At 44.8% G+C, this 24,305-nt stretch overlaps 1 protein-coding gene across 1 annotated transcript; it reads right to left on the reverse strand.

Moving 5' to 3' along the window:
• Positions 1-23,280: 23,280 nt before the first annotated feature.
• Positions 23,281-24,216, reverse strand: LOC131478184 (olfactory receptor 2Y1-like). Its single transcript, XM_058656309.1, has one exon. The coding sequence runs from the start codon at positions 24,214-24,216 to the stop codon at positions 23,281-23,283; it is 936 nt and encodes a 311-aa protein (XP_058512292.1).
• Positions 24,217-24,305: the final 89 nt, after the last annotated feature.

A 24,305-nucleotide genomic window follows, 5' to 3' on the forward strand; every position in this document is an offset into this window, starting at 1 on the left:
CTGTTTTTACTTGGGATTGCCTTTAACTATGACTGGCATAGCATATCGGAAACTGGTCTGGGTTTAATAATTTTTGTTTTACTGATATTCTACTATCCAAGATGTATGCATTCTTAAGTTCCTGGCAGATAGTCTTAAATTCTGTCTTGTTACTCATTTGCTAATTTTAAAAGGTTAACTATTTACCGGTATCATGTTTGAAAGTATAATCCCTCCCATAGAATCAGGATTCGATAAAGCATTTTTACCTTTAGAGTTTTAAAATGCTAGGAAGTTTTATAACTTATATACATCTTAAAATTTCTTTTAATTTTCTTTTCTGTATTGTTTACATAATTGAGAGAGACACGTGTTAGCTTGTGATTAGGGTGGGGAGGGTCAGTTAGGGAGAGCGGTGGGTGGGACAACCTTATCCCTGCTGTGTGTGCAGGGCAGGGGGGAGAGGGAGCCACCCCTTGCTGTCAAACTACCTTAGCAGCCAGGGCTAGAGGAATGGATCTTCAGGGCCACCCTAGAGAACAGGATGTGGGGAAGAGTGTTCCGCGGGGGTTTCTGGAGAGGTTTGGATACTTAGGAGACGTCGGTTCCGTTGCTCCGGGATTGAGGTCTTTCCAAGGGCTGTTGGTTGACAAACTCTACCTTAATGCATGCATAGATCCTGGAACATGCTGCAAAGCTTGGGCAAGGCAATTGCTTCCCTCCGATGAGGGAAATGATGATTCCTGCAGGCCTAGATGAACTGGACATGCTGTCCACTGCACAGGCATTAGCCACTGTGAGGGCCCAGTCCCAATGTATGTACTCCAAGGCCAGACGACACTTCCTGTGATTTTCCCTGTTGCTGGGATACGAGTCCCATGATTCAACTGGGCAGTCTCCCAAGAAACCTCGTCTGGGGTGACCTCAGGCTTGACTCTTGTGTCACCAGGCAGTGTAGGGTCAGGTTGGGTCTGTCACCTGCAGTGCTTATACCAGTTGATGCAGATGGTTGGTGAATTCTACCCTAACCCCATACTTCACATGAACCAGTGGGTACTGTAGCATGGTCCAGTCAGCACATCATAGACCTGGTCTTCACATATACCAGCAGGCCTAGGGAAGGCAGCAGCCAATAACCCCAAGAGGCCCAGTCCCAGCCTTGGTTTTTGCATGTGTTAACCTTTGCTGAGGGATAGCCCATTCCCAGCCCCTGGCCTTGCACATGCTGGCAGATGATTTGACCTAGTCTAGCAAGGCCCATCCATGGCTTAGCTCTCATTGGTGAGAGCTGCAGCCTCATCTAGCCACACCCTGTCTGACCATCATGCATGCCAGGGGTTACTGTGGCCTGGCCAAGCCTGGCCTGACCCCAGACCTAGCTCTTGTACTTGCCAGCAGGAGTTATGGCCTAGTAGGGGAATTCCCCAACTTACCCTATAGGCCTGCACCTAGCCCTAGATTTCACACATGCCAACAGGGATAATGGCCCTTCTTGGCATGGCCTGCACGCAGTCCTGGCCCCTGCATGGGCAGGCAGATGCTGAGGCCTGGCCCTCCCCAGCCTCCTCCCAGCCCCAGCTTCCGTGTCAGGTGAGTTCTGTGGTCCAAGCTGGCTCAGCCTGTCACAGCCCCCCAGGTGCTGCAGTCCTACAGAAGTGAGTCCACAATTTCCCTATAGAGTCTACTCCCAGATCCAGTTCATTGACATTCTTATTGGGGCTGCTGCCCAGCCTGATGTAGCCCACTCCCTGTTCTGTTACTCGTGGATGAGTACTGTGGCCTAGGTGAGCCCAGCATGTCCCCTAGGCCAGCTTTTGTGAGTGCCAGGGGGCAACAGGCTGTGCTGTCTCCCACATAACTGGGTGCCTGGGCCTGACTAAAACATGCCCTCTGGTTTTCCCCCACTAAACTGCTTCATCTTGGGTCCCATGCCTTCCTGTGAGTGCAGTGATCCAGTCCATGGAAGACCCCCCAAATGTTTTCCTCCCGTATCAAATATGTGCTTAGTCACTCCCATTCCAGAAAGTCCCCAGATGCCCTTTCCCTGGCAATCCAGCTCCTCTGCTTGGAAACGGGTGGCGTGTCCCAGCCTGATTGTTGACTGCCTTTTCCACCTATCTTTAAAAAAAAGATAAATCAATAAAAAGAATAAGCAACTATATTGGCATAGCGGTAAATAGTTTATGCAAATCTTGCATTAACAAAGCGCAGAATGCCTGCCAGCTACTGGCTCCTTTTCTCCCGGCCGTGACACTACCACTGGAGTGTATATACCTTTTAAATATGAAGGTATTTCAGACACCAGAGGAAGAAACAGATCAGTGTGCAACCTGAACATAAAAGTACACAGCATTTGTCAAAAAGAGCCTACTGATACAAACGAGGCTGGAATTATGTTCAGTTGGTGATTTTGTCTGCCCCAAAACCAGAGGTATGAGACTATATGACTATGTGTAATCAGGCATCCAGAGAATCCAGTAAGGATGGTGTCTGTACTGTCTTAGAGGCATGGTTTCTGTGTCCTGTCTTAAATTCCCAGTTCCAATTATGCTTGTTTCCAGTTCCACCTGAGTCTACTAAATGTTTCTAGAAAGATCCATAAAATATACAGTATTTGATTTCTATACTTGTGCTTTTTAAAATTTTAACTATTTTTTGATGATGTTTACATAGTTGATTAGGGTAGGAAGGCCTGAGGGTTAGGAGAAAGTGGGTGAGACCATTGTTTCCACATGTTCATTTTTCTTCTGTACTGAGGAGGATGATAAGGGGAGAAGGCCCATCCAGCCAGCCTCCCACTCGCCTCGTTACCTGGGGATGGGCAATGGCCACCCGGGTCCGTGAAAGTCCTGCAGCTTCCGCCCTCCAAACCGCCCGTTCTCAGCCCCCTAGCTATGTGCAAGTACGGTGGCTTTGTCAATACAGGCCCTCAGAAATCAATCCTTGCCTGCCAAGTATTCGCTCAGTGGTCTTTCCTCCCACACATCTCCTTCCTCTGCTCCCTGATCAATCCATGGACCACGCACATGGGGAGGTCCTCAGGCTTGCTCCAACCTCCCTCTCCCTGAAATCCCAGGTCTCCCTTGGTCCCCCGTCAGCACCATCAGCTGTCCCTCCACAAGCCCACACCCCCAGGCTCCCGGGAGCACAGGGCCAGGCTCCTGCAGCCTGAGGGCAGCCAACCCACATGGCTGCTGCTCGCCGTTGGCATGTGCCCAGGATATACATCTCGTTTTAAAATGAGTTGTAGAAGGCAATGACTCAGTGTTCACTTAAATAAGATTGGCATTAATTCTGTCAAATAATATTTACCATAATTTGCTCAATTATGTTTAACAATATCATTTATTTGCTACCACATCTTGAAATGAACATTTCAAAGGAGGCAGGGTTTGGTTTGGTTTTGTGTTTCCCCCCTTTTTTTTTGTTACCATTTTAATTTTTTTCTGCCATTTCTGACTAAATTTAGTTTTTACAACTCATTCATTTGGTTCTTTTCCCAGTCTGATCTTTTGAGTCCAAGTCTGGCCTGTGGCCCACCACTATGGCTCATTTCTTCATTCTTGGCCACATGCTCTTGCGCAGAGTCAATGTTTTGCAAGCCTGGTGGGTGGGTGATTGAAGTGAGTGCAATATGGAAGACGGAACTCACCTTTGGATTGAATCTCCAAAAAGTTCAGCATACCAAAAGGTGACTCAAATCTTCAGCTCCTCCTTGCAACTCACAAATGGCTTGCTCCTCTCTCTCCTTCTGTCTCTGTCCCTTCACTCGCTCGGTCCCTCCCTCCATCCCTTTCTTTTATCAAATTCTTTATTTTTTAATGATCTAATTATTTTTTTTTTTTGGAAAGTCAGATTTACAGAAAGAAGATGAGAAACATCTTCCATCCGCTGGTTCACTCCCCAAGTGGCTGCAATGATCGGGGCTGAGCTGATCCAAAGTCAGGATCCAGAAACCTTTTCAGGGTCTCCCACATGGGTGCAAGGACCCAAGGGAGTCCTCTACTATTTTTCCAGACCAGAAGTAGGGAGCTGGAAGGGAGATGAACCAGCTGAGGTATGAACGGGCACCCATATGGGATCCCGGCGCATGCAAGGCGAGGACTTTAGCTACTAGGCTGTTACTCTGGATACTCAACAGAGGCTTACTACGCACTGTTTCCAATATGCTGTTCCATGCCCTTGAAATACTTCAGAAAACCCAGTGTCCAAAGACCCTGGGCCTTATGCAGCTTAGGTTTCAGCTCAGGCAGTTCTTACATTTGGTTTAGCCTTTTGCCTTGCTCTGTTTTAGAACAAAGGAAAGATTGTTTCTAAGCCTTCAAAAAAATGCCTTCCAGGAACTTCTCCCTTTATGTTTGAGTTGTGTAGGGTGTGTGTGCGTGTGTATTACTTTGAAGTGATTTCAAAATATCCTTGTATACCCATCTTCATTCATAGAACAAAAAGCAGCATTCAATAAAAACAGAGAGGAGAGACAAAGAGAAAGATTCGCTGTCTGTTGGTTCACTTCCCAGTGGCTGCAATGGCCAGAGCTGAGCTGATCCAAAGCCAGGAGCCAGGAACTTCTTCCAGGTCTCCCACGCGGGTGCAGGGTCCCAGGGCTTTTGATTATCCAGTATTGCTTGCCCAGGTCACAATCAGGGAGCTAGATTGGAAGTGCAGCACCTGGGATTTGAACAGGTGCACTTGCAAGGTGAGGATTTAGCCACAGAGCCATGGCATCAGGCCCCTACATTTTACCACTCCATATTTTCTGGAGGTTTTAGTCTTTTTGTTTTTAACTCTTTCAGTTTAGTTTTTCAAATAAACTGTATGTACGTATATTTAGCCATTTATCAATTCATCCAGCTACTTGGCCATCATATTATATGTTTTGTGTGGCCAACTGGATTTCATTTTTTTTTTTCCAGAAGCTTAATCCTGAAACTCCACCCTCATGCTTGCTCTCACAGTTGTTGGATCTTTAGCAAAGCTTCTGGTTACCACTTGCTCCAACTGGGATGACTTGGATGCAAGCCTCTGGCATGGGCTATTGAAGGTGGATAGTCTCCAAGTCAGCTCTGACTCTGTACCCAGTTGGCTTGAGCTGGGAGGCACGGGAGAGCGGCCTGAGTCATCCATTGTGTGGAGAGCCAGGAGCTCCTCCAGGAGATTGTGGGAAGCAAGCCTCTTGGCAAAAGAGATCCTCACTAGGCTAGTGCTGAGAATTCCTGGGAAGCATGAGAAACACCGTGAGGAACGTTTCACGCGTTGACAATCGCCAGAATCTACTGATTCTGCAAGTACTGAATGGTGATGAAACAATCTCACCCTGACTATTTAACCTTTACCAGAGCTCGGAGGAGGAAGGTGGCAAGATTTGCTGAGACGTGACAGGAAGTTAGCAAATGCACTCTGGGACACTCGAAACTAATTTTATCTTAATAAATACTGATCTTAAAAAATATTGTTTGTTGTTAAAGCAAAAATACCGTATGGTTTCATTTTTGGTTGCAAAACGCCTGAAAGGCACTGCCTGCAAGTACTAAGGGTAAAGTGAGAAGACCAGAGAAAGTGTCTGAGTGCTGTGTGTGGAGTGCGTGCCTGACCTGTGTCCTCCCGCGCCCTCCTGGCAGACTCATTCCCACCTCTTCCTCTGCCTGCGCTCTGGCCTTCAGCCCAGCCTCCAGGACTGCAATGCACACGCAGCAGGTGTTCGATATATCCCCGACCTGGTGATTTTCTGAGTGCTGTTACAGCCAGGATCCTTAAAACCCTTTGCATGCGCTCCACAAAATGCAGACATACAAACCATAGCAGCAAAGCTTTGATAGGTTCCTTAATTTTTGAGAGTATGAGTAATCCTGAGATTTTTTTTTTAAATGCTGAGAAACACTGCTCTATTTTATTGATTAAAGAAACACCTGTCTTCATTAGGAGCCACTGGCATAGAGGAGTGTGAGGATACACTCGAAATGTCATGGAAAAATGTCTTGGCTCAAAACGCCCCCAACTCCCACTCCATTCATCATTGTGGAGAATGTTTTTATGTGAGTTATGGGTTGACAACGACTTCCAGGAACGACATTTAGTATAAGCTTTATCAACAGTAAAACATTTTAGGGTCAAATGTATTTGCCTGGGTATGAAGAGATGAAAAATGATGCAAAGAGTCCAACTTTTGTGCTTTTAAGCCAGGTTCGCCATCTCAGAAAAAGCTATGAGTGATGAGCTATGCTTGCGGAATCGGCAGAGTTATGGTACTTAGAAGTTGGAAGGTGACATTTGCAACAACCCCAACTGCTTTCTCTCGTGATTTTGCTTTTCAGCATCAGCCCCCATTGTCAGGCTTCCTGCACTTCAGGGCTGGTAGTCAGATGTTCTCACTGCCCTCGACTGCCCTCCTCTGGGCCTCCTCCTCAGGCCCTGACTCCATGAACTGCTTCAGCCATGAGCATAGTAACCTATGAATGGATTGCTTGGGGTTAGAGTGCCCTCTATTGACCAATCTCCAAAGCAAAGCACTGATGAATTAGTTTTCTTGGTGCCTTTCCTGTCAGTAACAGGAGCCCATGAAAGTTAGGGATTAGTTGAGTTTTCTCTAGAGTGATGGCAAATAGAGTTGCTTCATATTTTACTGAAAAATGTCACATAGTAGAAAGAAGATGTTTAGGGGAAGTTTTCGAATATGTTACTGGCATTTATACTGAATGTAAGTTCACTCTAATATTATACTTATGCAAATGTGCTACGTTTATCAGAAATTGTACCTAACAGTAAAGGCATTCATTAATGTAATTTTCCCTGAAAGAAACAGTAACTAAAAGGATAAGGACATATTTTACAAAAACATGGAATATCACATTTATAGGAATTCTGAAGAAAATAACCACAGGTTGCAGAGGCTGTATTTCCTCCAATGTTTTTCTCACTAAATTCACTACAGCAACTTAAAAACATACCTTTTCCTGCCTCAAATACAATAACCATGAAGCTCTTTTTTACTTGTTTGCTTGTTTAAATTTTTATTTTTGATGATGTTTACATAATTGATCAAGGAGGAAAGGATTGAGGATTAGGGGGAAGTGGGTGAGACCATTGTTTCCAACTTTTCTTTTTCTTGTTCCCGTATCTGGGGGAAGAAGGAAGATAAGGGGAGAGGCCGCACCCAGACTCCTAATCGCCTCATGCCTAGAGGGTTGAGAGCAGCCGCGTGACGTCATCCGAAGGGCCCTCACATGGAGCATGCTCCGAGGGTTCTGTGTAAGTGTCTTCAATAGTTCTAAAATGCTGTTGATCTCGCTGATCCAAGGATGAGGACATCCTTCCAAGGTCCACTGGCTGACACAGTCCACCTTAGAGTCTCCATTCTCTCAGATATTTGCTGTCAGTGCTTGGCTGGGGTGGTTGTCCAATTTGTTCTGGCCTCCTTCCTCTGCTATAGCCCCGGATGTTCTCTGCAGGTTCCGGTGGACTGCCAAATCCTCCATGTGCATCTGGGTATTCCATCTACTGCTCCTTCTTAGGCACTGAGGATGTCTAGTTCTGAAACATGCACTCCATGATCAGTCCACAGATTTTGCAATTCTTTCCATGGTTGGAGTTCAGAGTCCAGTGGTTCAGTTGGGGGGCAGGGATCTCTCAAGCAAAATAAATACATAAAAGTTAAAAAGTAATCGGAGAATATGACAGACCTGCAATACCACATTCTGCCAGCAGATGGAGACAGCATCTAACGCATAAAGACTAACCCAAATCCTTAATTTTCAACCGTGATGAAGTAACAGAAGTGTTCAGAAATGTATTATGTTGGACTTTTATATTCTCAGCCAAGAGTGCAAACACGCACACACACACCCTGGGCTAAAGGCAGTCATTGCTTAAAAGGGCCAAATTCTCCAAAAGGTAGGGTAGGTGGCCACTGGAGGAGTGGATTCCTGAGCCTAACAATACTCCTCCTCTTACGAAGGGTCCTAGTGTGTGCACATCCACCTCAGCAGGTGCATTTATTTGTGTGCAAATAAATCACACACAAAACTCACCGGAATCCCACTGAGCTTGGTTCAGCACTGCTGTTAATGTGTTTCACTGTTTTTCAATAGTTACTCGTGGTGTAAAAGGAATACAAAGGACAGGCATTTTGGAGTTGGGCAATGCTGAGGAGGGAGGCAGCCAAAGCTGAATCATCATGCCTGGCTGAACATGTGGTGGGGATACTTGGCTCCAGGGTGAAGTCACGGCTTGAGATGCCTGTTTGTTCGAGTCCCAGCTACTCTGCTTCCAGTCCAGTTTGCTGAGAGTGCTCATCCTGGAATCACAAGGTGACAGCTCGGGTACGTGGATCCTTGCCACCAGCTGGGAGAGCCAGACTAATTCCTGGGCTTCTCACGTTGACCTCACCCAGCTGCTTCAGCCATTAGAGTGAACCTGTAAATGGAAGACTGCTTTTCTGTCTCTTTGCCTTTCAAGTAAGATTGCTAGCGCATGCGCGCGCACACACACACACACACACACACACACACACACACACACAGCTGGTAAGTGGCCGAGTCTGACCACTTGGGGTTCCAACCAACGTACTTTGCTCCTCTTGTTCATGTCCACTCCTCAACCGATCTTAATGACTTCAAGAAAGTAAGCTGATTTTATTTCTATTTGTTATTACTTGGAAGTTTATAATACACATGTATGGGGCACATGAAAGTGTAGCAGCTTGGACTCTGCCTGGTGTTCCGACACCCCGCGTTAGACAACCTTTGAGACGGTCCTGACTCCCGATTCCAGCTGCCTTCTCTGACGTACCCAGCAAGTCCTAAGTGTTCAGCTCCTGCCATCCAGGGAGGCCGACTGAGCTTGTAACTCCAGCTTCAGCCTTGCTCTGCCTCGGTTAACATCGAATGGTAGATAACTCTCTCCCTCTGTGCTTTCCAAACAAACATTCAGCATGTATCTCGTTGAAGTTCAGACTGACACAGAAGCACACAAAGGCTTCCATTCACGGGTCCACTCCCCACTTGTTTTCGCTGTGGTCTGTATCCCAAGTGCTCAGTAACTTCCTTCAGTGCTAAATTACTAGGAAAAGGAGGCATTGTATTATTTTATATGATCTATATCTGATTCTCTCAACAACCCTCCAGCTTACGGAGTGGTCAGATAACTTTCTATATTTCTTAACTAAGGCCACTCGAGAATGGACACCTACGGATTTGTCTGACTTTTCAACATTCGTTCTTCTCCCCGAGAGAAACCAGATCTCCTTGTGGGAGAGTTATTCATCCTCTGTAGTATTGGGCTGCAAATCAGAAGCCATTCTCTGTGCACTTGACCCTAATTAGTCCTGTTAATTCCTTTCCTTTTGAGTTTGCTAAGATATACATAAGTGGTGCAGGGACACCATCTGTGCGGTATGGTTGCTCTTAAATTCTGTCCCGATTTTTCCACTGCATCCAAGTTCAATTTGCCAGCCCCTTGCCTGCTCTGTAAAAACTCTGTTTATTCCTTTAAAAATACTTGCTTCCAGTTTAGACAGCCAATTTTTTTTCTGCTTGTAATAAGCCAAGAATTTCATTTTTGCATATCTGTGTGATCAGATACTGTCTTTGAATACTTGGTCCATGTGAAAGTTTACTTGATATCTGTACATAAATTTCTATTATTTGAACTCTGTAATGACAATGCTCACACTTCTGCTCATTGTTTGAATATACAGATATTTCTTCTTTCCTTGAAAACTCAAATAGAATTGAAATAACTTCCTGAGTGGGATGTTAGTTTACTGCTCTGGTACATTAGAATAAGTAAAGGAACAAATTAAAAACCTTTAGCAGGTAAGAATGTCTTGACAAATAAAAGTTATTTTCAATATGGAATATTTGTATCCTCAAAAGAAACCAAACATGGCAGATCAAGAATGTGAGTTGAGGGTATGTGTTGAAATATCTTAAAGATTTCTTCCTGGGAAGTCAAAGAACTTTCCATATATATGTTGCAGCCATATCTTGGCCACACGCACTGCATGAATAAACGGATCAGAGTAGTTGTCATAGATTTGCTTTTAAGTTTTTCCACAGAATGGGATTTGTGTTGGTGCATGTGTGAGTATTCAGATTTGAAGGAAATGGTTACAAAGAACAGAACTTTCAGTTTCTGATCCATCATTCAGTAGTTTTGTTTAAAAATTGGCCAATACACTATTAGCAAAGTGGGAGGGATTATAATGATGCCTGTAACAGTAAATCATATTTATTTAGCACATACAGTGAACTGTTGTTTTACACACAGCCCTTATGACTCCATGGTTTAAGTTATCAGGGCTTCAAGGCTGTACATCTTGTAAGTGCTGAGAATGGTAAGAGAAAGTCATGTCTAATAGGAACTGTGAAATGAACCGGGAAATGAAGACCATGATATAAAAACAGCTAATGGGGCCCGGCGGCGTGGCCTAGCGGCTAAAAGTCCTTGCCTTGAACTCGCCGAGATCCCATACGGGTGCCAGTTCTAATCCCGGCTGCTCCACTTCCCATCCAGCTCCCTGCTTGTGGTCTGGGAAAGCAGTCGAGGACAGCCCAAAGCCTTGGGATCCTGCATCCGCGAGGGTGACCCGGAAGAGGTTCCTGGTTCCCGGCTTCGGATCGGCACAGCACCGACCGTCGCGGTCACCTGGGGAGTGAATCATCGGATGGAAGATCTTCCTCTGTGTCTCTCCTCCTCTCTGTACATCTGACTTTGTAATAAAAACAAATAAATCTTTAAAAAAAAAAACAACAGCTAATGGTGTATGCTTGGAAGTGGAGGGCATAGGACTGCCAGGGAGCAACCATGTTGGACAGAGAAAATCTTGCTAATCTTACTGCTCCTGCTGTTGATTTAGCTCCTGTTCCTGATTCCTCATGTATTTGAAACTGATGGAAGGAGCTGGGGACAAGGTCCCCTGTCATTTGCATCACAAATTCTGCATTAGAGATCTACATTGATTATATTACCTGTAGCCTCTCCAACTGGCAACTCCGTTTGCATTAAAGCAGTATGAGTTCCATTTTTATATCCTGCTAGAGGGAGCTTGTGTCATGGTAAAGCAATTAGACCAGGTAGCAACAATGACAAATCAGAGGGCCCATTCGAGTCCCAGAAGCTCCACTTCTGATAGAACTCTGTTAACACACCTGGGAAAGCAACGGTAGGTTGCTGAAGTGCCTGGGCCACTAGCCAGCCATCCACTCGGAAGTCCTGAATGGAGTTACTGGCTCCCGACCTGAGCCTGTTCCAGGTCTGACTATTGTGCTCATTTGGAGAGTGAAGTGAAGGAATGAAGATCTCTTTCCCTCTCAGTCTGTTCCCCTTACTCTGACACTCCGACTTTCAAATGTAAAATTCTTAAAAACAATAAAGAAATACAATGACTCCTTTCAAAATTACATACAAAAAGTAGTTGCTAAATAGAAACGAATAGCCCAGAAAACAGGATTGTGCTGGGGACTAGGAAATAATGGTGCTTGTTCAGCTGAGCAGTAACAGGAACTGGGCTTGCAGCTACAGCAGAAACACAGAAAAATTTTCAAACTACAAAAAATGGAAGGGAAGGGAAGACAGGTGGGAAGGGAGGGAAGGAAAGGGAAGATGAATGGGAAGGGAAGGGAAGGGAAGGAAAGACGGACAGAAAGAAAGGAAAGATGGGCGGGAAGGGGATGGAAGGGAAGACGGATGGAAAGCTGAGGGAAGGAAAAAAAGAAGGGAAGGAAAGGGAAGACGGACAGGAAGAGAAGGGAAGACGTAAGGGAAGGGAAGATGCACAGGAGAGGAAGGGAAGGGAAGACAGACAGGAAGGGAAGTGAATACGGAAGGGAAGGGAAAAAGGACACGAAAGGAAGGGAATATGGAAGGGAAGGGAAGATGGATAGGAAGAGAAGGAAGGGAATACGGAAGGGAAGGGATGGGAAGACATACAGGAAGGGAAGGGAAGATGTAAGGGAAGTGAAGACAGACAGGAAGGGAAGTGAATACAGAAGGGAAGGGAAAACGGACACGAAAGGAAGGGAATACGAAAGGGAAGGGAAGGTAAGACAGAAACGATGGGAAGACGGATGGGAAGGGAAGGGAATATGGACAGGAAGGAAAGCGAAGGGAAGTGAATACGGAAGGGAAGGGAAGATGGACAGGCAAGCAGGGAATACGGAAGGGAAGGGAAGATGGACAGGCAAGCAGGGAATACGGAAGAGAAGTGAAGATGGGCAGGAAGGGAAGGGAAGACGGACAGAAAGAGAAGGAAGGGAAGACGGAAGGGAGGGAAGGGAAGACGGACAGGAAGAGAAGGAATTGAATATGGAAGGGAAGGGAAGGGAAGGGAAGGGAAGGGAAGGGAAGGGAAGGGAAGGGAAGGGAAGGGAAGGGAAGGGAAGGGAAGGGAAGGGAAGACAGAAGGGAAGACAGAAGGGAAGACAGAAGGGAAGACAGAAGGGAAGACAGAAGGGAAGACAGAAGGGAAGATGGGCAGCAAGAGAAGGGAAGTGAAGATGGACAGGAAGGGAAGTGAAGGGAAGACGGACAGGAAGGAAAGTGAAGGGAAGACAGACAGGAAGAGAATGAAGGGAATACGGAACGGAGGGGAAGGGAAAACGGACAGGAAAGGAAGTGAAGGGAAGACAGACAGGAAGAGAAGGAAGGGAATACGGAAGGGCAGGGAAGGGAAGATGCACAGGAAGGGAAGGGAAGGGAAGACGGACAGGAAGGGAAGGGTAGGGAAGACGGACAGGAAGGGAAAGGAAGGGAAGACGGACAGAAAGAGAAGGAAGGGAAGACGGAAGGGAAGGGAGGGGAAGACGGACAGGCAGGGAAGGGAAGGGAAGATGGACAGGAAGGAAAGGGAAGACGGATGGGAAGGAAAGGGAAGACGGACGGGAAGGGAAGAGAATACGGACAGGAAGGGGAGGGAAGACTGACGGGAAGTGGGGGGAAGATAAGACGGACGGCAAGGGCAGGGAAGACGGAAGGTAAGGAAAAATGGAATGGATGGGTGGGGAGGGCGGGGGAGGGGAGGGTAGGTGAGGTAAGATACATAAGATGAAGGGAAGTAGTACTAAAGAAAAGGAGAGAGACGAGAGAGACCTCTAACCATTACCAGTCTCCTGGCAGTGCTTCATCCCCAGACCCTCTCTCTGTTTACGCTACTGGCTCCACTGGCCAGAGCAGGCTTGTACGTGAGATTTACTCTGTGGGGATTCTTCAGGGAGTCTTACATTTTATTACCATAATGACAGACGATAGAGTTTTTAAACCAAATTCCTATAATAGAAAAGCAGGACCGAGCCTTTAGCACAAGGTATTCTCCCCTATATCAAAAGGAATTCAGTGACTTGTGGGAGTGATCCATCTGGCCTTAAAATGTTCTGATCACTGGACTCAATGAATCACCTACTTTTCCAATAGATAGGAACACCAGTTGCCGATATTGTTCAAGGGAGATTGGATAGGGGAATTCCAGATCTGGGCAGAATGTAACTGCCACATTCACATAGCCCCCAGACCAATTGGAGCTCATCAATTCATCATAAATTTGCTAGAGAGCACAGCATCACCAAACAATTAAAGAAAGGTCAGGAACTCTAATGACCAACCAGGAACTAGGACATAAGCTGATCACATACCTCTCAGGCCCAATTTCAACCTGTAAAAACCCACACTCCTAATTCTTCAGGGAGCCTGAGAATGAAACAATAGCTGCTCAGCTCCTTGCTTTGTGCTTCGCAATAATTACCTATTTTCTTCTACCTCCTCAATGTCAATGATTGGCTTTCTCTGTCAGAGAGGCGTATAGAACCAGGTTGGGGTTATCTCCAGTTTTGGGGATTTGTTCAGCAACAGTTGAGTAACCTACATATATGAATTCTCATAGCAAACACTGTCTAACACTTGAGTAAGCACCCATTGGAATTACTAGTGTCTAGGTATGCTATTGTGATCACCTCAACAAGTCTTAACTTCTGGGATTAATTAATCCTTTGTGCTGGGAAATGAAGCTGAGTGTTGATTTGCCACCAAGGGAGTTATTACTTTCAAGGCTCTTTCAAGAATCATTTCTATTCCCTCTGAAAGTCTAAACCCTTGGAAATCAAACTGTACAGATTCAGATATTGAAACAAAAGTAGAACAGAAGCAGAGAAAGATATCTTCCTAGACACTGGGATGAGAGCCTGAGGTTGAAGGTCCTGCTTCCCATATTGGAGAAGTGTACTTGCGGAGTCCACTGAGGGCTCCTGTGCCTGCGGCACTTGTTGGAGTGATGACTCTTTGTGAACAGGCAGTCCCTTTGTGCCACCCTGGAATGGGGTTAGCGGAGATAGCAAAGGCTGAGGGATCATTGTAATCAGGCCTTATTAACCGGTGTTTGTTGAGCTCCTTCTCCCGGGAGGGTTCAAAGGAAACTTAAGAGAAAAAAAAGTTCTCTTCCTTTGGTAATGAACGCGATCAACAAGAAACTTAAAATGGAAAGATCACACTTTTTTCAAAGTGCAGCTAATCAGAAAATCTCTAGAGGTTAAACTCTGGCATGCTGGAGAGTTGGCAGTCAAACATAAATCTCAAGCGGAAATCTTTGAGAGTAATTATGTAGCAAAAAAGGTTCTTAACACATGTAAGACGTGGTCAAAAAGTTAATGGGAAATGCATCTGATGTAAAAACTACACATGGTTTTCAAATTTTTTTGTAGAATAAATTGATCTTTCACTAGTCCATTTTGTTATCATTATTATCTTCTAACATTCCATTTTATGAACATTTTGAAATATCACTGTATGTATATATGTGCTTTTGTGTACATATACACTAATTTACTATTTATTTTTTAAGATTTATTTATTTGTTTATTTGAAAGGCAGAGTGATAGAGAAGAGAAAGAGAGAATAAGAGCAAGACAGTGATCAGTCTTCCATGCTTCCATGTGGTGGGTTACTCCTCCGACGGCCACAATAGCTAGCCCTTGGCCAGGCTGAATTCAGGAGCCAAGGACTCCATCCTGGTGTCCCACATGGATGATGGGGGCCCAAGTGCTTGAATTTTTCTCCATTCCCTCTCAGGTACATTAGTGGGAAGTTGGAATGGAATGGAGCATCTGGGATTCAGACCATAGCTTTAATATGGGATGCCAGTACCACCACAAGCAGTTTATCAACCTGGTATACTACAGGACCAGCCTCCATTGTTATTTTGAAAATATTTCAGAGTTACATAAAAGTTATAAAAACAGTGTGATATGCCCTTCTGAAGGTTAACATATTACTTAATCATTGTACTTTCCAAGATCAGACTATTTGCATTGGTACGACATAATTAACAAAAGGACTTGTCAGATTTCTAGAGCTTTCTCACTCACATTGGATCTAATTGATATATTTTCTCAGTTACTTTTCCATCTCTGACAGTTTCTCAACCTTTCTGTGTCTCTTTTGATCTTGAGACCTATTCAGAATTCTCATTTATTCTCAGTTTGGGTTTGTCAGGTGCTGTCTCTTCACTAAACAGAGAGTGTTATTTTTGGCAAGAATTTCAATCCTAAGATAATAATCCTGGGGCCTGCTGCGGTGCAGTGGGGGAAGCCATGGCGGGAAGCACTGATGTCTCGTGTAGGCGCGGTTGTGTCCTGGTTGCTCCATTGCTAATCCAGCTCCCTGGGACAGCAGTGGAAGATGGTCCAAGTCCCTGGGTGCCTGAATCCTGTGAAGGAGCTTTGAAAGAAGCTCCTCATTCCAGACATGGCCTGGCCTCGACCCAGTCACTACGGCTGTCTGGAGAATGAATCAGCAGATGGTAGACCTCTTTCTCGCTTTTCCTTTCTCTCTATAACTCTGTCTTTCAAAAAAAAAAAAAGCCTAAATATTCAAAAGGCAAGAACAAGGTAAGAGCTACATTTTGAAACTAAATCTGAGAAAAATTGACATGAAAAACTTAAAAAAAATTATCTCATTCACAATCATCCGATTAATTTCACTCAGACTACTTATGAAAACTAACAGACTTAGATAAGGACCATCACATTTCATAGCCAAATTGTTATACATGACACACAGAACACCCGCATTGGATCCCAGGCCAACAAACCCAGGACAAACATATGTGATGTTAACAAATTTAAATGTATCTTGTTTTTAATTTAACCCAGCAACCTCATTATCTTATCTATTTAACTACATAGACACAACATACAGCATGGACACATTTACAGCACATACATTAACAGATATCATGAATCAGACAAAGCATTTTCTGTAATGGCTTGTTGCATTGTTCCTGGGGCTCCTGCTCTCCACTGTCAATGGCCAGGGCCCACAACAGGGAATTACAGTAACAACTGACTTCAAGAGACCAAGGCGAGTCCCTGAGCGGATTTATTTATTTATTTTTCATTATTTCCCAGTATCATTATTTCCCCCGCTGAGTCATGGGCTTATTGATATAAATTGAACTGCCAAAGCTCTCCCTAGTTAACTTTCAAGTTCTATTGGGACTGTTCTAGTACGTTCAAAGGACTGAAGAGAGGTAATCTTGTCAATCCCGAAGAGGCACAGCCTTCACGAATCCAAGGCCATTAGAAGGCACAAGCTTATTGTACCAAAGCTATCTCAACCACGGTTTTCCCAGATGGGAGGACAGAAGAAGCAACAGCAAGGGGAGGATAGTGTTGTGGCAGGACAAGCCCCATTAAGGCCAGGAAGATGGGTGAAGTTGTTGCCTGTAAGGCCTATATCCCATAGAGGCATCAGTTCTTATCTCAGCTGCTTCATTTCTGTTACAGCTCCCTACAAATGTGCCTTGAAAAGAAACAGAAGATGTCCCAAATCCTTGGGTCTCTGCAACCTGTATGGGAAACAGAAGAAGCTCTTGGCTTCCAGCCACTCCAGCTCCATCTGTTGTGGCTATTCGGGAAGTGAACCATTTGGCGGATCAAAGAACTCTGTCTCTCCTCCTCACACCCCCTCTCCATCACCCTGGTAAATAAATACATAAAGAAGCAGAAGAGAATCCTCAGCCCCCAGCCTTCCACAATCAGAGGAAGGTTCAGAAACGGAAAGCAAAAGGTATGTGCGGTATGGTTACAACAGCACCTAGTATCTCCGAAGTTGATACGGTTGTCCTATCTGTAGTGGCAGAAGTGGGGCTTGCTACAGAGAGGGTCAATATCCAAAATTAAGGTTGTATTTTAGCAAGTAAAACTACAGGCAGGGTTCTCAGATGAAATACAGCACTCCCAGATAAATGTGATATTAGATTAACAATGCTGTCATCTGAAATTCAAATGAAAACCGAGATACACAGGACAGCCACTCACCTCTACAGCAACAAGAATTATACAGACTTAAGTGTAAAGGGCACGGCAGTTGAGCAGCTTTGCCCTACAGTTGTTTTTGTGTCCAGGGCTGGCAAGGCCTGGGTTTTTACAGTTTGATTCATTGGGCCTAGGATGCAGGACCACAGCAGTCACTTGCATGAATTTTCTCCACAAACTGCCCTTAGTTTGACAGCCTCCACCAAGAAAAGGGAGTCTTCCGTGCTCATGGTTAGCAAAGAGCATGATAGGACTGAGGGTTAACAGAGACGAGAGGCTGGCCCATGAAGCAGGCACCTCTGCCGTTCTGGCCACCAGGCTCGGAGGAAAGGCTCAGCTCCTTCTATGGGCCTGGGAGGTTCTGGAGTGGGACTGATTTGTTGAGTCAAGCTAGAGGATGATCAGGAGGAGGAAGTTGAGTGGGCAAGACCAGCACCCCATCCCTCTCCCCCCCAACTGCCGGCGGCTGGTGGTCCCCAAAGCTGGAAGCTGGTGCAGACCCCCGACATCCAGTGTAGCCTCAGGAGCCACTCACCTGCCCAGCCCTGGTGGACGCAGCCTTTGGTGCACCTGAGTCAGGCTGTTGTCTGAGTGTGAAAGCGACCGGCCCTGACGTAGCTTTTCTTCAAATGCACCTTGCACAGGTGACAGTCATACGGATGTAGAGGAATGGTCAGGACAAAGGTGAGGTTTGCGAGAATCTGAAAGGTGGATGGGCAGGAGGAGGCACCGTGCCTCATTCCCGTGGGGAGCTGCAAGTTTCACGTTGGGCTTGTGTTTTTCTTTCTTCAAATTTTGATATTAAAATGAAGTGAAAGGAGAGTGATAACAGCTCATAAAAGCCTTTGGATTTACGTATTTGAAAGAAATACAGAGAAAGAAACAGCGAGGTTACAGAGAGGGAAACCGTTGGTTTGCTTTCCAGATGGCTGCAATAGAAAGGGCTGGACAAGGTAGAATCTACGGAGCCAGAAGTCTGATCCCAGACCAGGCACTTGGGCCATGTGCTGCTGCTTTCACAAATCGTTAACAGGCAACTGGATTGGAAGCAGAGCAACGTGGACACCAACCACAGCTCATGCGAGGTGCTGGCATCTCAGGCGGTGCCTGTACCCACCACATCACCATGCCAGCCCCTCCTGGGCATGTTTTTAAAGATTTGTTTCATTTTTATTTGAAGGGCACATTCACCGAGAAGAGAGACATAGTGAATTATCCAGTAGTTCCTCCCCCAAATGGTCACAATGGTTGGAGCTGAACCCATCTGAAGCCAGGAACTTCTTTTTGGTTTCCCATGGGAGCCTTGGCTGTTTTCTCAGGTCACAAACAGGGAGCTCAAGTTGAAACTGAACAGCTGGGACTCAAGCTGGGGCTTCTGTTGTATGCCAGTGTCTCTGGCAATGGCTGAAGCTGCTGCTGGGTGTTGTGTGTTTCTTAGAAGAACATGAAATTTATCTCCTTTGTCTCAGACCTGTCTGGTGCTATCGATAATTCCAGGTTGCAGGTCAATACACATTTCTCCTTCTTTTCCTCTTCTCCTCCTTCTTTTTTTGCCTGTGTGTATAGGCCAGCAGGATACCTCCATTCAGGCCTCTGGCCAGTGCAGGAGCTCATCCTGAACACCTACACCCAGTGTGTCCTAGTCTATGCAGGCTTTCCTGCCTCCTGATTGGACTCTTGCACGTAGCTGACCTCTCATTCCTCCGTTTGCATTCCCACAGGTGATGCAAATGTCCTACACAGCCCTTTGGTTACCGTTGTCTCTGGCCACCTGGGCTTCTTCCCAGGGTGCAGTCTTGTATTCTGACAGTCCCACTTCCCATTCAGCTTCATGCTTACGCCTTGGGACCCTGCACCCACATGGGAAACCCAGAAGAAGCTCCTGGTTCCTGCCTTTGGATAGGCTCAGCTCTGGCCATTGCAGCCTCTTGGGGAGTGAATCAGTGGACAGAAGATCTTCCTCTCTATCTCTTCTCCTCTCTGTATATCTGACTTTCCAATAAAAATAAATGAATCTTTGGGAAAAAAAAACCCTTTGATTGTCTCATGTCTCTGTGTGTCTGTCACAGTGTTCTCAGGGTAACCACTATCCTGAAGTTCCTTGTAACCTTCCTTTTGCATGTCTTTATGGTTTTACTTTGTAAATGTAAGTGTGTCACTAGACAATATATCTCTGGTCTTGCTTAATTTTTCAGTTCTTATAAAGTGAAATCATGAGGTACATTTTTATAAGTTTTGCAGTATGATTGGCCTGAGTTGCTGAAATTCTTCATTTTTTTTTCATTGTATTCCAGTGTACCCTTTCTATTGATGTCCATTTGAACTGTGTCTAGTTTTCTACTACTATCAATCAATTGGATTGTAGTGGATGTTCAGGTTGGATACTTAAGTGCAGTAATTCCTCTTGAATGGGAGGAGGAGACGAGAGGTAGGAGAAAAGACTCTATTGTCTGTCTAAACTGGGAGGTGACATGGTAACATTGCATTTGGCATCTTGTGAGTAGAGACCAGACATATTGTTAAACATCCTAAAATATGCAGGACTCCAGTCTCTGTCTCCACAAATGCCACTGTTCCTCATTCCCCATGCCAACTGGGGTACGTGCTATCCACGCTAGTATTGAGGTTAGGAGCTTATGCTTGGCATGGATTACTGAGTAGCTGGGCAAATTGGGAATGGGGGGAGGCCACCCAATGTCATCTTAAAGTCCCCATTGTGGAGCATGTTCTGAGGATACTGTTCAAGTGGTTTTAATAGTTCTGAGTTGCTGCTGGTATCGTTGTTCCTAGGTAGAGAAAATCCTTCAAGGTCCGTTGACTGACATAGTCCACCTTAATCTCAATTAGCCTAGATACTCACTGTTAAAGCTTGACAGGGAGAGTTGTCCAATTTGTTCTGCCCTCCGTGGTACTAGACATCCTCTGCAGGTCTCAGTGAACTGGTTGTCATGTCCTCCTTCAGTATCTGATCTGGGCATGCTATCCATTGTACAGGCCTCAGCAACTGTGGAGATCCAGTTCTGACACATGAACTCCATGGTCAGACCATAGGACCTGCAATTTTCACCATGGTTGGAGTTCTGAGTCCACTGGTCCAGTTATGGAGGTCCCCAAGGAAACCTTGCCAGATGTGGTCCCAACCTGATTCCTGTGTGTGCCAGCCAGTGTAGGATCTGGCTCAGTCTGTCGCTCATACCAACCTATACACACCCTGGTGGTTATAGTCATCTGGTCAGTTTTGACCCCAGTTCCATCTTATACACAAACCAATGGATACTGAGGCCTAGCCTAACCTTGTCCACTACACACTCTGCTCTTATGTACATTAGCAGGAACTGCAGTCTAATTAGATCAACCCTCCAGTCCCCCTGCCAGACATGCCTGTTTCCTGTGCATGCTGGTATGTGCAGCAGACTGGTCCACTCTGCCTTACATCTAGTATACATCAGTGAGCACTGGAACACGACTCAACCTAATCAGCTCCATTATCCAGCCCACACTTATGCCAGCGGATGCCACTGCTGTCTAGCCAGGCCCACCCCAAGCCCTGGTTCTCATGTTTACCAGTGGGAGCTACAACCCATTAGAGAGGCGCCCATAATTTCCCTACTGGACCCCCTCCCAGCTCTGGGTCTTGTACTTTTCATGTGGTTCTCCCATCTAGCCTGACAGGACTTGTCCCTGGGCTGATGCTGTGGCAAAGCTGTACCAGCCTGCACTTACTCTTTCATGCATGCACCAGCAGATTTGGTTGTTTAGTCCAGCATGGGAAATAGGAAACGGGCATCAAGGTGTTATTCTACTCTTAACAAAAATAGTTCTACTTATACAAGGAGTCAACTTTTCCACGCCAGGGCGAATAATTGAGAGACTGGAACAAACTCGATTTGAAGGGATCTGAGCAGTCACTCTCTCGGATGATCAGTTAGCCAGTGACATGAAGTATATAGTCAAAGCAATGCAGGCAGCATGCAGTCCCTTGGAGATGGTATTTGCAACCCAAATATCGCAAAAAATAAACAAATTCCCCCAAAACTGGTTGTGTATGTCTAATTGAACCAGGGTTTTTAGAATATATTCCATTTAATGTAACAGGGTGCCAACATTCTCTGCATTATAAAGGTAAGCATAAAACATTACTAAAAATAATTATACTCCATGCTGTTTATGCCAACATTATCATTTCTCCATTAGGTTAATGAATATTCATTAATTTGTGTACCATAATATGTTGTTCATGTAGGAGAAAAAAAGTTCTTTTGCTCTGACCCTGAGATGAGAGAGAATTAGAATAATACCCACATTTCATATCAAATGAAATAAAGAGAATTAGTGTCTGGTATGCTTGGTGCTCCTAAAACAAGGATTCGATGTGCAGGAACTGTTGTAACAGGAATTAGCTTTATGCAAGGAAGAAAGTATGTCCTGTGATGAAATAATATTTTACTCAAGAATGTTTACTACTCTGGATAGAATCATCCAAAAAAGCAATTGGGATGATCATTATGGCCACAACTTTCTTTCCAACTGAATTTTCTCTTGATTAAAAACTCATTCTCAGAAACAAGGAATTGGCAAAATCTTTAACTGAAGATTAGATTTAGGAATACAGAAAGTCAAATCAAAGCCTAAACACACATTTGCTATGTAAACTAGGATAAGGAAAATATTACGTTGAATGTCAGCTTCATCGTGAATAGATAGTAAACAGAGCATCACAAAGTTTCAGAATGCTATTGAAAGAATAAATGGTAAATTCTACAGGAAATTTTCCTAAGTGTAAGACAAATATTACTTTTTTGTTGTACCAAAAGATGAATATTTGACTCTAAAGTGTTTTTGATATAGTAAGAATTGATTAATAGGGTTAATTGAACATTGACATGAAAACATGAAGTGAGTGGAATGGAATGACACTGGTAACATCTCAAACTTCCAGTGTGTTGACACTTGTTCTTAGAAACTATTAAATTCTGGCACCATTTTTCTATCATTAACATTTTCCTTGTTCCCTGTTACTCTTTGTAGGGATTTTTAGCTTTAGCCCCAGTTTGATTTAAGCTCCAATAAGGCCTGAGTTGAGTAGCTACAATAGGCGGGATAGGTGACCTCACCTTATTAATGGAGACCAAGTCCTTAACTCTCATGGTTATTTATGGGCATAAGATCAGGGTGGAGGCATGCCTTCTTCTGGTAAGGTGCATACCATGGAAAGGGATAGATGTTTGGAATGCTGGCATTGAGGCCTGATTGCCATAAAGACCATGGAGGTAGGGGATCATAGGCTTGTGTTAATGAGGGCGTCCTTCACTTAGCACCAGACTGCCTGGCACCTAGGGGGACACCAACTAAATAATTAATCAATGAATGTGTTGGCTAATAATTGTTGCTGTGACCTGCAACTAATCTCAGACCCTCATATTTATACCACGTTTGATTTTCACACACAGAATAAAAATGGACCCAGGGAGTTGCCCTGGGCTCTTGTGCCTGGCTCGTTAGTCCTTGTCCCACCACTTCTTTCTCTTGTGTTATTCACTCTCAAGTATTTGTATTTTTTTAAAGATTTGCTTATTTTTCTTGGAAAGACATATTTACAGAGAGAAGGAGAGATGGAGAGATTTTCCATCATCTGGTTGACACCAGATGTAGCTCTATGCTGGGAGTCACTGACTTTGGAATAATGATGGCTAATTTAAATTGTCTTTCATCATTTTCAGACTTAGCTCAAATGTAGTATAGACTCTGCATGTGACTATATAAACCTTTTTTATCTTATTTATTAAGAAAGCTATAATGATCAATGTGTTACTGCATAGGGGTCATGAACACTCAATGACATAGAATATTAAGAGACGCTTACACCCAAGCTAAAGGAAACAATAAAATGTTGAGGACTATTGAGCACTGTTTCCCTTGATCAACTACTCTGCAAGGAAAAAAAAGACAGATTTTATAACATGAACAATAGAATATTTGTGTGGTTCCCCTAATCTTTTCTTTCCTATGATGAGTTTCTACCTCTCCCTATCACCTTCCAGAAAGCCCCACTTATATCCTTGTTCCTTAAAGTATAAATTAGAGGATTGAGAATGGGGGCAATTATAGTATAGAAGAGAGCAACAAATTTCCCCTTACTCTCTGAGTAATGGTGTTTGGGTTGGAGGTATGTGTAGATACCTGAACCATAAAAGAGGGAGACTACGAGAAGGTGGGATCCACAAGTACCAAAGGCTTTTCTACGCCCGGCCATTGACTTGACTCTGAGCACTGCCCGAGCAATGTGTACATAGGAGACGAGAATTAATGCTGCAGGAACAATCAGGATTATGATTCGAAACAAAAACATCTTGACCTCTGTTCCTTCTATGTCTTCACAAGCCAGCTTTAAGAATGCTGGCATCTCACAGAAGAAGTGGTTCAGTGTATGGCTACAGAGAGGCATGGCCATCATGAGACCTGTTTGAATCAGAGAATTCACAAAGCCCACTGCCCAGGAGGATAGAGCCATTGTGTGACAGAGAAAGGGGTACATAATGTTTGTGTAGTGGAGTGGACGACAGACAGCTGCATAGCGGTCGAAAGCCATCATCACAAGGAGGACACACTCAGTGGACGCCAGGGTGAGGAAGATGAAGAGCTGGGCCACGCATCCTCCATAGGTAATGGTCCGGTCATGTTCCTGAAGATTGACCAGGAGTTGGGGCACGGTAGTGGTGGTGTAGCAGAGGTCCACGAATGAGAGGTGACAGAGGAAGAAGTACATGGGCTTGTGCAGGTGAAGATCCAGTTGGTACAGCGTGATGATGGTGATGTTGCCCAGGAGCGTAAGGGAATAGAAAATCGAAATAAAGACTAGAAGAAAAACTTCCAGTTGTGGCCAATCTGAGAAGCCCACCAAAATAAAGCCTTCTATGAAACTGGTGTTAACATGTCTCATAGCCTTCAGCCTGTGGAAATACCAGAAGACAATTACATCTCTCATGAAGAACAAGGATTGAAACTTTTTGTTCTTGCAGCATTTGCAAC

Source organism: Ochotona princeps, chromosome 28 (assembly GCF_030435755.1).
Source record: "Ochotona princeps isolate mOchPri1 chromosome 28, mOchPri1.hap1, whole genome shotgun sequence".
Taxonomy (NCBI): Eukaryota; Metazoa; Chordata; class Mammalia; order Lagomorpha; family Ochotonidae; genus Ochotona; species Ochotona princeps.

Coding starts and splice junctions, on each gene's coding strand:
- LOC131478184 (XM_058656309.1), bottom strand. CDS start 24,216: ATGAGACATGTTAACACCAGTTTCATAGAAGGCTTTATTTTGGTGGGC.